Source organism: Dendropsophus ebraccatus, chromosome 3 (assembly GCF_027789765.1).
Source record: "Dendropsophus ebraccatus isolate aDenEbr1 chromosome 3, aDenEbr1.pat, whole genome shotgun sequence".
NCBI lineage: Eukaryota > Metazoa > Chordata > Amphibia > Anura > Hylidae > Dendropsophus > Dendropsophus ebraccatus.
The window spans coordinates 77148185-77162539 of NC_091456.1; the positions used below are offsets into that span (position 1 = coordinate 77148185).

Sequence of the window (14355 nt, forward strand, 5' to 3'; positions counted from 1 at the left end):
TCATAATTTTTACCAGACTTCTCTTTAATTTACCCCTTCCCAGTGCAAATATCTAAAAAGTGCCCTGACTGGACAACTAAACTAGCAATTTAATAACCACTCACCTCAAAGGCAAAGGGGTTGACACAGGCTGTGAGAGAACCAGAGCATCATGTGCAGAGAGCTGTGCAAAGAAAGAAAGTAATAAAGTATTAAGTGACAAACCAGCTATAAAAGAAAGAAGTTTCAGCAATGCATTCTCGGACATGCAGTGTCCATGCACAAAAAAATAACTAACATTTGAAGACCTGTAAATGCTACAGTGCAAATGAGGTTACATAAACCTTAACAATGCAAATGAGAGTTTAAAGCGCCAATAGGACCGTGAATACCCACGTATCATTCAGGAGTAAGCCCTCTCTACGACACAGATTTGAGCAGGTGGTATTTAGATTTGGTACACAGCCTTCCAAAACCTCAAATGAAGCTCTGCATTGTATAGGGCAAATCTGAAACTTTGTTTTAGAGGAGGCTATAAGCTTGGTGATGAGTGAGGCTTGGTTTCTAGGAGTAATCTAGTCTAATACATTGTAGGAACGGAGGCACTTATTTTGAACTGCTACTAAGGTTTGTCTATAACTATTACCAGGTTATCAAACAGTGCCAAAGAGATGTCCAACATTTTGGCCATGTAATTTTAAGGGAATCTGTCAGCTCCAATTCAGGTTACAAACTGCTAACACTGATAGACAGCTGTTAGGTCATGGAGACATATCTGTCTGTGCCTCTAAAATGTAGAAGAATGCTTTTTTTCCTCTGGTCTAAAGTTAAAAGGGCTTTTCTAAGTTCCTGAAGAGATGAAAGCTGGAATGCCTCTTCGCACTTGCATCCTTGATTGACAGTCAGCTGGAAGCTGAGTCGTGTTTCCAGATCTCCTTTCTGTGCTCTGCAGCTTCCAGCTGAATGTCAGTAAAGCAAAGATAGGGATAAGAAGGAGCCAGTGAGGAGATGATCCAGACCATTTCACCTCGGGGGATGAGAATGTCTCCTTGACTGTTTGCATCAGAGAAAAAAAGTATTTTTAATGTTACAGAAGCACAAATAAATATATGATAGGTACCGTGTGTCCTAACAGACTCTTAGTTACAGTGTAAAAAAAAAAAGTTATTAAAATCCCATAATAAAAGTTTAAATCACCCCCCCCCTTTCCCCATTTTATAAATAATAAATAAATAAAAATATTTGGCATCACATCACCCAGACTATCACATTCACATCACTATCACATTCCTGACCTCGCATGGTAAACGGCGTAAGCACAAGAAAATGCCAAAGCACAAAACTGCTGTTTTTAGTCACATTGTAATAAGAAATGATCAAAAAGTTGCATATAAGCAATCAAGCTACAGCTAGAAAGTACAGATCATGGCACAAAACAATTAGAACTCACGCGGCCCCTTACACCAAAAATTAAAAAAGTTTTATAAAGATAGTAAAAGAGCAATTTAAAAAAAAAAAAGGTTTTAATTTTTTAAAAGCTGTGAAATAAAATGAAAGTTATACATGTTAACTATTGTTGTATTTGTACTGACTTGGGGAATATAGATAACATGTCAGTTTTACCATCAGGCGGAACAGTGTAAACACAGAACCCCCCCCCCCCCCCGAAATTAGTTTTTTTTTCAATATCAATGTGCAAATAATTGTTTTGCAGCATATTTTAGCGCAAAAGTTGGCTCGGTCCTTAAGGGGTTAACAAACAATGTACCTGTCTGCTGAACGTTGCTTAAAGAGTTAACTGTCGTTAAAAAAATTTTTTTTTCCAGAAATCAATAGTCCAGGCGATTTTAAGAAACTTTGTATTTGGGTTTATTAGGCAAATATGCCATTATCTGCATGTAAAAAGCCTTTTCCAAGGTCCCCCCTCCTCTCCTTTCTGTCATCCACTGCTCAGAATCAGGAAATCTCGACTGTTTTACATCAGTCGAATCCTGTCTGTGCTATGGAGAGGGGAGGGGGGATTAGTCGGCAGCAGAGAGCAGAGAACAAAGGATTACACCACAGGGAGCTGCTGAAAGCCCCTATTCAGAGGTCAGAGAGGTCAGTGCTGCTGTCAGAGGAAAGAGCCTGGTGATGTAGCTGTAAATTAATTCTGTTGTCCTGTTTTGGTGCCTCATTTCTCCCATCTCCATAGAGAACAATGAAAACAGGGGGGGAGAGCTTCAAACTGCTTTTTCATGATAAAAATGCATTTTTCCGCTAATAAAGCCAATTACAAAATTTAATGACAGTAACACTTTAAGATTTCCATGCTTGTCTCTTAAAGACGACTATGAACATTTAATCCAAAGCCTAGACAATGAACACAACATTAAGCTATTATAAAATGTGTTGTACAAGTAGCATTACTATCACCTTGTTATTACAACAGCAGAAAAAGACTTACCTGAACAAGGATTCGCGGCCTCTGAGGAGATGGGAACGGAATATTGTGCATGAAGTGAGATATGTGTCTAACAAAACAAAAGTACATTAAACCACATATTAATACAATAACTTGGACAGATAAAGTGGAAGTGTTGTCTATCACCACCAGATGCCAGTTGATATTTTTGTAATGTAGGTTTAGGTTTCAACACACTATACCCAATATAATCCATGATGCATTACAAGTGTTGAGCTATAGAATTTATAGCTATATTCCACAGTTTTTTCAGCAGTAATCTCAGTCTCAATTAAATGGCCCATAAAACGGCTAGAAAATGCACCAGCCTTTTTTGTGCAATTTTGGGACAAAAAAAAAAAGAAATGTGTGAAAATAGCATTTAAAAGCCACTTAAATGCTATTTATCCATACCAGCTGGGGTTTTGATAGACAAAGGGCAAATAACCTGGAACACAATGCCATTCTGTGCAACCCTGAAAACATAGGTTTGCTTTGTCTGTTTCTTGATACTTCAAGTAAGAAACAACTGTCTTTTGACACATAGATTTGAGTTACGCTTACACTAATGGTAAGTATTGTAGGGCTGTATAAGCGCTTATTTAGGCAACCTAAAAGGTGTAGTCCAGTTTCTGTTCTACCTTGCATATGGACAACAGTTTTACCCTGCCTGTTCCTTTAAAGAGGTAAATGTTCCATGCCACAAAAGAGAAGACAAGCTGATGAAATGGCAACACGTTTGTGGGAGTTAGGAATGCTCAATGGTTTCTGTAACTCCCATAAACTACAATGAAAACAGCCCCCATGCATGTGCAGCCACTTTGTATCTTATTTCTAAAGCTCAGAGCAGTGGACCCCATTCTCCTGATCTGTGGGAGTCAAAGAAGTGAAACAAAGACTAAATTAGACATTTGGGCATTTGCTAGTTATATACCAAAAATGTCTGAAATGGGGAATACTGCCCTTGAGAGTATTACAACTGACAGACAATGTGGCCCTCAGACCAGGAAAGGTTGTGCACCCCTGTGATATATACAATGTATGATGGCATAAGGAAACAACAGAAACAAGGACCAGACTGACTAGTATCCAATACAATGACAAAAAAACAAACAAAATGAGACATACTTTTCAATGGGAAGCGTGTGTGGGCCAGATACAGAGAGCTTGTAGATGAACATTAAGAATTTGCGGAACGTCTCAAAAAAAGGCCAGTGGGAGAGCAGGCAGATACATTTGTTGGTGTTGATAATTTTAGAAGTCATAACTTTTTTCTCCACTGCTGTAATCAGCCCTAGCTGGATCATCTGTTTCTCAGACAGCATTTCTCGGGGATAAGGTTCATAGAACTGAATAGCAGCACCATATACCTAATGTAAAAGAGCAAGTTATTTAGAAAACAAAAAAACATTGATTTGGCCGAGTTTCTAACACAGATAACACATAACAGTAAACACATAAAAGTGCAATAGTGATCGAAACCTTTTTACATTAAATAAATATCAAAAGTACAAAGAAAGATGTAGAAAGCTGTACTAACAATCATCTTTACTAATGTGCTTACAAGCGTAATGAGTAGAGATAAGTGAACCTCGAGCAAGCTTTAGTCGATCCGAACCCCAACTTTCGGCATTTGATTAGCAGTGGCTGCTGAAGTTGGATAAAGCCCTAAGGCTATGTGGAAATCATGGATATAGTCATTGGCTGTATCCATGTTTTCCAGACAACCTTAGAGCTTTATCCAAGTTCAGCAGCCCCAGCTAATCAAATACCGAACTCTGTTCGCTCATCTCTAGTAATGAGGTTAAGCAGTAAAGTAAAAAAAAAAAAAAAAAAAAAAATTAATAATTATAATAATAATAATAATTCCAAAATTAAATTTACATGCAACATCTTTCTTCCTGTATAAAGCATAACATGAGCAACATCCCAAACTGTCTCTTTCTATAATTTGTTTTATACTAAAATAAATTGAAAAAGAACTGGCACCCATAGAGACCCATCGCAAAAGTCATAATGAACCCTTTACATCGAGAGCTTCATCAAATGTACACACTAGAGATGAGCGAACCATGAGCATGCTGCCTGGAAAACATAGATAGTCTATGTTCACACTAGGTTTAATTGAAAGTTGTTCTTCATAACAATGGGCGTCATTGTACAAAATAACAGACATTATTTGTGCATTTAGTAAGTATTTTTGTCAATCTTTTTTCAACCAAAACCATGAGTGGGTTGAAAACACAGAAGATGTGCAAACCTTTCTATTAAAATTTTGCCCTATCAGTTTCACTCCTGATTTTGGATGAAAAAAATACTGAATGAAAAGACTGACAGAAATACTGTGTGTGAACATAGCAACAGGCTGTATCCAAGTTTTCCAGGACTCCCTAGGGTTACATCCATAACTTCCACTCGTAATCAATGGCAGAGTGCTCAGATTCTTCTTTAGTGCATGTTGAACAGTATCGCGCATGTGTGTGTACCTTTTCAGCATTAGAACCAGTTAGGACAAATGTTGAGAACACAGGGAGGGGGTACTTTATTTTAGGAGCCCAACATTCAATTGTGGCTCCCATGGGAAGGCAGAAAAGAGGGACAGATTCAGGTAGAGGAAATGATTCATAATTTTCCTCTGGATATCTGAAAATCATATCTGCAGGGAAAAAAAAAAAAGAACACAATAGTTATTTTTGACCGATCCATAATGTCTGTGATACAAGTACATAGTTTGTAGTAGTTGTGACCCTTAAAAGGGAACAAGTCATCAGAAAATTTCTGAGAATTGTTTAAATCACATTTTTATGCTAAACCTTTTTTTCTTCCCTATTTTTCTATTATTTTTTTTTATTTCCATTTTATTATAAAATGACATCTTTACTCTAAAATAATCTGCAAATCTTGGAGTTTTCAATTTGGCCACTATGCTTAAAGCAAACGTACCACTTGGTACATCACTTTGTGGGTTTTTACATAAATAGACCAGCGCCGCAGTCCTTTTTTTGAACCGTGGCCCAGTTCCCTGGCACGTAGACAGTTTATTCACAAGCACGGGCCCGGAACCGGAACCATTGATTCTAATGGAGCCGCCTCACAGAGGGGAGGGGAGATCGTCGTACTGGGGGTTGGCGGGCCAGCCTCCAGTTCTCCATGCCGATGCTTGTGAATAAACCGGTCATGGGAAACGGGACGTGGGTCAAAAAAAGGACCACAGGACCACAGCACAGTCATCCTCACCCTGGTCCATTCATGTAAAAGACCTAGAGATATAACAGATATAATAGTTGTACGTTCACTTTTAAACTAAGCTCTTAGTAATAAGTGGGAGGCTGCAAGAAAGTGATCTGTGTAGCATTACAACAAAGTGCAACACAAATACATGGCAAAGGCAATAGCAATGCTGCTGCCCCTCCCATGTATCTCTGTCTACGAGGCTTGACACAAAGGATGTAACTAAATGCTGTTAGGGTAGCTTCACGCGTACCGTATCGCAGCGGATTTTCTGCTGCGAATCCGCAGCAGATTTGGCTAAATGAATGAACACAGCTTTAAATACGCACGGTCAACTCTACTGCGGATCCGCAGCAGATTTGACGCTGTTTTCTTTCATTTAGTCAAATCTCCTGCGGGTCTGCAGCAGAAAAAGTCAGCTGCAATGCAGTACGTGTGATGCTACCCTCAAGGGTGCGTTCACACGTACAGGATCTGCAGCAGATTTGATGGCGCAGATTTAAAGCTGCAGACTTGCTTTCAATCTGCAACTTCAAATCTGCGCCATCAAATCTGCTGCAGATCTTGTACGTGTGAACACACCCTAAAGGGGTTTTCCAGGCAAAAAAGTACTGATGAGCTAGTTACAGGATACCTCAGTCACTGACCAGCAGATTACCACCACCCGCGCCGATCACTAGTTTCACTCTGTACTACACAGTGAACAAAGTTTCTTTCTGTGCATTGTGTAGCAATGGCTATGTGTAACTGTAGCTCAGCTACTATTCCCTTGACTGGGACCTGAGCTGCAGTTACACATCACCACAGCTACACAATGAACAAAGGCAAACTCCATTCAATGTGTAGTGCGGCTGCAAAAAGCTGATCCGCACAGTAGCAGCATAAGTAGTTTTTGCCAGGAGAAAAACACCTTTAACAGCAGCTCAGGCAAGATGGCTGCACCCATCCTTAATGTACTAAAGATAGAACAAAAAAAAAAAAGTTACAATCAGAAAATAGAAACAGATTAAAAAAAAAAAAAAAAAAAAAAAATAGCATATCCCAGAATCATGATTTAATCTGTAAAAACAAATCTAGGTGATACATTTATTTTATATACTTTAATATACAATATATAATGAAAAACATGTAACGCAAACTAATGTAAAAATCTACCTTTCTAAATACTTACCAGCATTATAAGCAATGGCATTTGATGCAGGGACAGACTTTTTGTAACAAAGGTATACACTAGATCCCCACTGAAATAGAAAAATATATTTTTATAAAAATTTTAGTTATTTACTTAGTTATGTTGCTCCAGTATTATTTCCATGCACGACCAGTATTTTCCATTAAAGTGATATTGTCACTTCCTTTCCATAAATAGAGTTCTCAGCACCATTCTTAAGCTTGTGTTGTGGATATTTCATATTTTACTGTATAAAGATTTCTTTGTGGTCTGTCCCCTCAAAAATGCATGTTATTGTTGGTGGACAAAGCCGTAGGGGCGGAGCTTAAAGGGAACCAATCACGCTGAAAATGCCCCTAATGATAAGGAAATGTGCTGGTACATCACCCAGCACGCTTCTCAAACATACCCCTGTACCCTCCTTGTTTACGCCGTAATCTTACATTTCTGAAGTCCCGATCTGTATGGTAATTAGGTGTAAGTAGTCAAGGTGGGCATATGTAGTCACGGTCCAGGGCGGTTTTGGGTGCTGTAATCACGCCCGGAGGGGCGCGATTGAAAGACCTGCGCACGTCACCGGTGTGCCGTCGTCTTTAGCACGCCGCGCAAGTGCCGTACGTCTGCGTCTTCTCCTGCCATACTGCGCATATATATATATATATATATATATATATATATATATATATATATATTATATATATATATATATATTATATATATATATATATATTATATATATATATATATATATATATATATATATATATATATATCGCCGTATAAAAATCTGACATGTCAACAGTTACTGATCAAACCGGTTACTAGTAGTTGTGATACAGGGAACATATAAGAGACGTGAAGTAATCCTGGCAAATGCAAGTATAGATGTGAAATAAAAGGTGGCTATACACTTTCAACAACTGCTAGCTGACTAAACTGTTCAGCAGACAGTTATCTCTCCTGTCCTCCAACCACAAAAACATTTATCATGGTCGAGCATTCCTGCGTTCTCTATGAAAGAAGGGGTATGTAGCAGCCACACTGCTCTAGTGGAGGCTTGCCTCTTTGAGAACAAAAGGGTGTCAAGCAGTGATTTTTCTATTTCTATGTCCGACCCCTATCTCCACCTACATCATCTCTCGGTACAGCCTCATACACTTTGGCAGTTGAATAGCCCAAACTATACTTTCTGAGATTTGACGTACATGTACATCAAGGAATCATAAACGAAGTAGTAAAAAAACACTGATGACTGATTTATTTTGTTGGGGGAAGAAAAACGAAATAAATTGACATTTACTCTACAGTTACAAAATTGCACTTATGGTTAGTAAAATTGTCACAGTTGTATGCTTTCATACCATTCCAGCATTGAGGTTCTTGTCAACTTTACAAAAGGTGTGAGGTGGAATTTCCCCCTTGTTAGTGATGATCACACAGATGTCTGTAACTGCTAAAGAGTTCTGCGTGCGATCTGGCGCTGCCCGGCGATAAGTGATGAATATTCGTGATGAGCTGGTTGAGCTATTATTGACATTAGCACAGCGTCCATATGGAGTTGCTTGTATGGTTTCACAGCCAGACATAAGGCGCTCTTTTCCTTCATACAACACTCTGAAAAGGAGTAAAAGTAAGAATAAAGATTGAAATAAAAAAAAGAATAGTTATACAGAAGGAACACTGTTGAAATACAAATAATAAAAGTTACAAAACAAGTCTAAGGCCTTATGCACACGTTCAGTATTTTTTTCTGGTCCTGAAACAACCCGTGAGAAATTGCAGATTGGACATCCGTATTCCATCCGTATTTCCGTAATTCCATTTTTTTTACTACTCATTGCTTTTCAATGCACTTCATCCGGATTTTTTTGCGGAAATACGGATGCCAACATGTTACAATCCGTAAACAATCCGTAAACAATTGATTTCAATGAGAGGATCCGCAAAAAAAAAAAAAATGGGTCCGCACCCGGTCCGCACTAGGACATGTCCTTTTTTTTTTACGGATTGATTTTCATCCATTTCTGCTACTGATCGTGTGAATAGCCCAATAGACTTCAATGTGCACTAACTCGGATACGGAAATACGGATACGGAAATTACGGAACGTGTGAATAAGGCCTAAACAGTAGAATAAGGTGCATCAAGCATTTGTTTTTGCATAAAGTTTACCATTAGCAAAAATCTTAAAAGCATACAGGCCTTCAAGGTTCTGAAAAAAAAAAAACCTTCTAAAACAATAAAAACAGCAGTCCTTTCCCTAGGAATGTACCATAACCAGTGATTGACAAACATATGGGATAGGAAGTGTAGTTGTTCAGCAGCCCTTGCCTGCCATACACTTATCTAAATAGAAATATTACTCAGCTGTGAATTTTTGTGTGTTACCTCACTACTACACTACAGCCACTGTGGCATAATAGAAATTATATATCTGTTTGCATAAAAGTAAAATGTCCACCTTGCTCCTGATAGTAGTACACATTGCATACATACACTCATCCTATTTCTATGCAAAGGACTGGGACAGCATAGGTCACTTCCGGGGTTTAGTCTTTTAAAAAAAAAAAAAAAAAAAAGACTAGAAGGGAGCATAGGCTGCAGTTTGAGAAAAAGAGAGACACCTAGTGGCCACATATTTAAAGGGGTTATCCAGCGCTACAAAAACATGGCCACTTTCTCCCAGAGACAGCACCTTTCTTGTCTCCAATTCAGGTGTGGTTTGTAATTAAGCTCCATTCAGTACAATGGAACTAATGGTGCGTTTACACAGAGAGATTTATCTGACAGATTTTTTTAAGCCAAAGCCAGGAACAGACTATGAACAGGGAGCAGGTTAGATTTCTCCTCTTTCCAAATCCATTCCTGGCTTTGGCTTCCAAAATATGTCAGATAAATCTCTCTGTGTAAACGCACCATAAGTTGAAAGCTCCACCCAAACTGGAGACAAGAGTGGGGCTGTCTCTGGAAGAAAGTGGCCATGTTTTTGTAACCGGGGACCGGTGAGGAGGTGGCTGACATAAAAGACGTCCACTTACCTCACCGGTTCCAGCGGCAGGTCCCGCATCACGGCGCTCCGGTCCCCAGTTCTCGGCCACTTCCTGGTGTCGGACGCCGCCCGAGATGCTACATCTCAGGGCCGCTCAGCCACTCAGTGAAGGAGGCGGGATGCGTTTGAAGTCCGCTCGGATCCCACCTCCTTCACTGAGTGGCTGAGCGGCCCTGAGACGTAGCGTCTCGGCGGCGTCAGACATCAGGAAGCGGCCGGGAACCGGGCACCGGAGCGCTGTGATGCGGGACCCGCCGCTGGAACCGGGGAGGTAAGTGGACGTCTTTTATTTTTAGCCACCTCCTCCCCGGTGCCCCCCAAAAAGTGCCCCCACGCTGGATAACCCCTTTAAGGTTCATTTAAACATTGGAAATTTAAAAACAAACATGTATATTACGAAGGTACTTGCAATCACAACCTCTATTATAAATTGTGACAATGCCTCTTTGAAAGGGTTGGCCAACGTCACACACTTTTTGTAAAACTACAGTAATTTTTATGGCAAAGCAATTACAGAGAGAGTCTTCACTGTGGGCCCGTTCTTTATTGCCATCTCTATGAGTCTTATCTTTTACTTTAGCACCGGCTTTACCCAGAATCTTAAACTGACAATTTACAGTACTCTGCTGCATATATCTGATATATTTCATACACACATATAGACAAAGATTAGTTTTATTGCTTCAATTCATCTACTGTTAAGTCTTAATTTTTAGAATGTAAACGGATACCAACGCGCACACACACACACATATATATATTATACACACACGCACATATACACTTTGCCAATTGATCTATTCTAAACTGTCAAACTGAGTGTTCAGCCACATCAATAGCTAATCTGCAGTACAATGGTCTCCAGGGTTATGCACTTTAAAAATAACCCACAAATGAGGAGGACGCCTTGGCAGAATACCAGTCCTTGCTTATGTCCAATGCTCTGTTTCCAGGATACAGGGGTTAAAGGGTCTCTACACAGCAGGTGCACACCTAATTATTCTGGATCACAGCCGTGTAATATGGGAGGATGAGGAAAGGTGATTACTAAAATGAGTGTGGAGCAGTGATTGTTATGTTGTCAAGCTTATGTCCAGGATATGCAACACATAAAACCCTTTGACATCTTGTACGAATTACTCATATCCAACCTGTATAACTTTAAAAAATGGACAAAAATGTTGCACTCATGCCTGCTTGCCATCTTTACATTTTCTCTCCAACTTTTAGCCTCCAAATCACATTTATGGTTTCCACTGCAGTTATTTGTCAGATACTTAAAAAAAATAAAGTAAACTTTAACAAACAGTGAACTTAAAGTGACACTATCACCCCCTTTCTGTATGAGGACTACACAGCTGTAAAGCCTGTAAATCTTACTTTATAAAAGATTTCTTGGTGCTTGGTTCAGCAAAAAGGGCTTTTTTTTTTATCATTGGTGGATTATGCCACCTGGCTTCACGGCCGCAGCGCCACTTGCCCCCGCCCAAATCGGCTCTGTAAGCCCCACCCCTCAATGACATCATCACTGTCTAGGCCCCGCCCCTTCAGCGGCCATAGGAGTGGGCCTGCCTAGAGGTCTAGGCCCAACCCCCTCTAGGTCGGCTCATTCCAATGGCCGTAGATGGAGCAGGGCCTAAACAACAATGACGTCACAGAGCAGTGGGGCCTACAGAGCGGTGCGGCCACCAACCATGGAAAGCAAGCACCAAGAAATCTATTATAAGGGTGCCTTCACACCTACCGGATCCACAGTGGATCTCACTTCTGCGGATTCGAAGCGAGAACCGCTGCAGATCCAATATCAATTAACCCCTATGATAGCACATATTTGCAGCGGGATTGACATCCCGCTGTGAATATGTGCTTTAACTCCCTGGTGCCCGCAGCCCCGCCATCGCATCCCGGCCACATCCCCCCCATCAGCCCACCCCCAGCCCGCCGCCGAGAGCATACAGTACCTGCTCGGCGGCGCAGCTGCAGTGAGGCTGCCGGCTCCGGTCCCGCTCAGATCAGCTGAGCGGGACCGGAGCCGGGAGCCTCACTGCAGCCGCGCCGCCGAGCAGGTAACGTATGCTCGCAGCGGCGGGCCGGAGACGGGCTGATGGGGGGGGGATGTGGCCGGGATAGGGGCTGCGACGGCGGGGCACTTTAACCCCTTCAGGACAGGGCTAATTTTTATTTTTGCTCTTTCGTTTTATCGCCCTTGTATTTAAAAGGCCAAAGCACTTGCATTTTTTTACCTACAGACCCACATTAGCCGTTGTCAATTGCGCCACTAATTGTACTTTGCTATGGCAGACTTATTTGTGCAGTGAAATTGAAAAAAAAAAAAAGGAATAGGTTTTCATTTTGGGGAGGTGTCATGTTTATGCCATTCGTTCTTTAGTAAAACTGACATGTTATCTATGTTCCTCAAGTCAGTATGATTACAACGATATGTAATTTATATACTGTAACTTTATTTTATCTGACTGCTTTTAAAAAATTAAAACCTTTAAAAAAAAAAAAAAAAATGTTTTTAAAATTGCTCTATTCCCAGCCTTATAACACTTTTATCTGGTCTATGGGGCTGTGTAAGGTGTCATTTTTTGCGCCATTATCTGTACTTTCTATATGCGACTTTTTTTTACAATTTTTCTGGATTGGATGTGACAAGAAATCAGCAATTTTGCACTTTGTCGGGTTTTTGCGCTTACACTGTTTACGAGATTAGGAATATTTAATAGTTGAAATTAAGTTTAATTTAATAGTTTGGGCGATCCTGCCGAGCTAGGATCTGTGTCAGTTTTGACAGCTGCATTTAAATGTATAATTAGCGAACGTCGCAGTCGCGGGCGTGGCACCCGCTAATACCCGCAGTCCTGGGCTGCATATAGCACCCGGGAACGCGCCGGTTCAAAGCGGGGTTGCCACGCGACCCCTCTCTGAACGCCCCCATCCGCATCAGGACGTACAGTTACATGCTGATGCGGAAAGGGGTTAAAGAGTACCTCCAGTGATGGGGGGCAGTTTTGTGAAAAGTGACAGCACTGTGCACGACGGGCTGAGTGGACCTGACACATCATGACCTGGGTTCCCACTCAGAACAGGAAGCAGCAAAGGACCTGGGGACCGCATAGGTCGTATGTGGCCACCAGAACTGAAGACGGAGAGGTAAGAGCATGTTATTTCTTTTATCCTCCCCTTCCCCAGCACTTAAATATATAATAAATATAATAATGAACATGGCTAAGGGTGGGATTACATGGCCCGATGAAAGCTGTAAATGAGTGCTCATCTACTAGATCGGCACTTGCTTACAGAGCCTATTACACGGCTTGAAAATTGTTCACTAATGATGCCTGTGCAGCCCTTGCTGATGTAAGTGCAACCCTTGCTTTATACAAAAAACAATAAAGTTATACTTACCTGTCCAGGCTCCCCCAGTGACTTGCTGCCTTTTCCCTGATCACCAAAGCTTTTGCTGAAGTTTCTAAAGTAGTCTCATAAGTGACAGGCTGTTCAGCTAATCACTGCTGCTGTCCTGTCTCTGCTAGTAATTGACTGAACGGCCATCTGCCGCGCATAACTTTTACACATAGCAATGTGCAGTCAGCAGCCAATGATTTTTAAAAATGTTAAAAGACATCGATCAGCTGATGATCGGCCTATTGTTGTCTTTAGGACACAGAATAATATCTGCCCGAAGAGCTGTGATTCGGCAATAATCGCTCAGTGTAATAGAGCCCTAAAGTATGGAAACTTCCGACCAACTGTAAGAGGTTAAATGTACCGAGCAGATAATGCAGCCGATAGGGCTGTGGCCGTTACACTGTAGAGGTATAAGATAAGCTGTACTGGATCATAAGCCAAAACTGCTAGTTTGACAGAGGAAGTCTTGCAATGAAACACAAAGCGAAAGCTTCCTCTACAGCACTACAAAATGCAGAAAGGATCTGGGTGTTTGTTCCACAGGAAACTCAGTTTTGTTTTTAACTTTTTAATCAGGAGACAGCATGCAACAGAACACATATCCTACAGTGCATCTGGAAGCAGGTTAGATAGACGTAACCTGCTGTAGGATTCTAATAGGGCAGGGGACCAGGAGTGCAGCCAGGTCTGCTGCACTATTAGGGTCCATTTACACAGAAAGATTACCTGACAGATTATCTGCCAAAGAGACTATTAACAGAGATCAGGTCATAAAGGAAAGCCTGAGATTTTTCCTCTTTTCAAATCCAGTCCTGGCTTTGGCTTCAAATTTTTGGCAGATAATCTGTCAGATAATCTTTCTGTGTAAACGGACCCTTAGTGAGAAAACTTTTTTAAATAATGCAGGTGGGTACAACAGGGGCCGTTCTCATGACTATAGGGGAGATTCATCAAGCAGTCTTATGGTGCGTTTACACAGGTAGATTTATTTGACAGATTTTGGAAGCCAAAGTCAGGAATGGATTTGAAGAGAGGAGAAATCTCAGTCGTTCCTTTATGACCCATTCT

The 14355-nt window shown here is 40.8% G+C and overlaps 1 protein-coding gene across 3 annotated transcripts in view; it reads right to left on the bottom strand.

The window, feature by feature from the left end:
- Nucleotides 1-14355, bottom strand: part of DENND4C (DENN domain containing 4C) — a 97949-nt gene that overhangs the window by 55397 nt on the left and 28197 nt on the right. For all 3 annotated transcript variants that reach the window (XM_069962050.1, XM_069962049.1, XM_069962048.1), the window contains exons 3-8: nucleotides 8186-8438; nucleotides 6825-6894; nucleotides 4909-5078; nucleotides 3551-3792; nucleotides 2426-2492; nucleotides 105-163 (exon numbers count right to left, since the gene is read on the bottom strand). In XM_069962050.1, the coding sequence (XP_069818151.1) occupies nucleotides 105-163; nucleotides 2426-2492; nucleotides 3551-3792; nucleotides 4909-5078; nucleotides 6825-6894; nucleotides 8186-8438 (861 nt within the window). The remainder of the gene's footprint in view (nucleotides 1-104; nucleotides 164-2425; nucleotides 2493-3550; nucleotides 3793-4908; nucleotides 5079-6824; nucleotides 6895-8185; nucleotides 8439-14355) is intronic.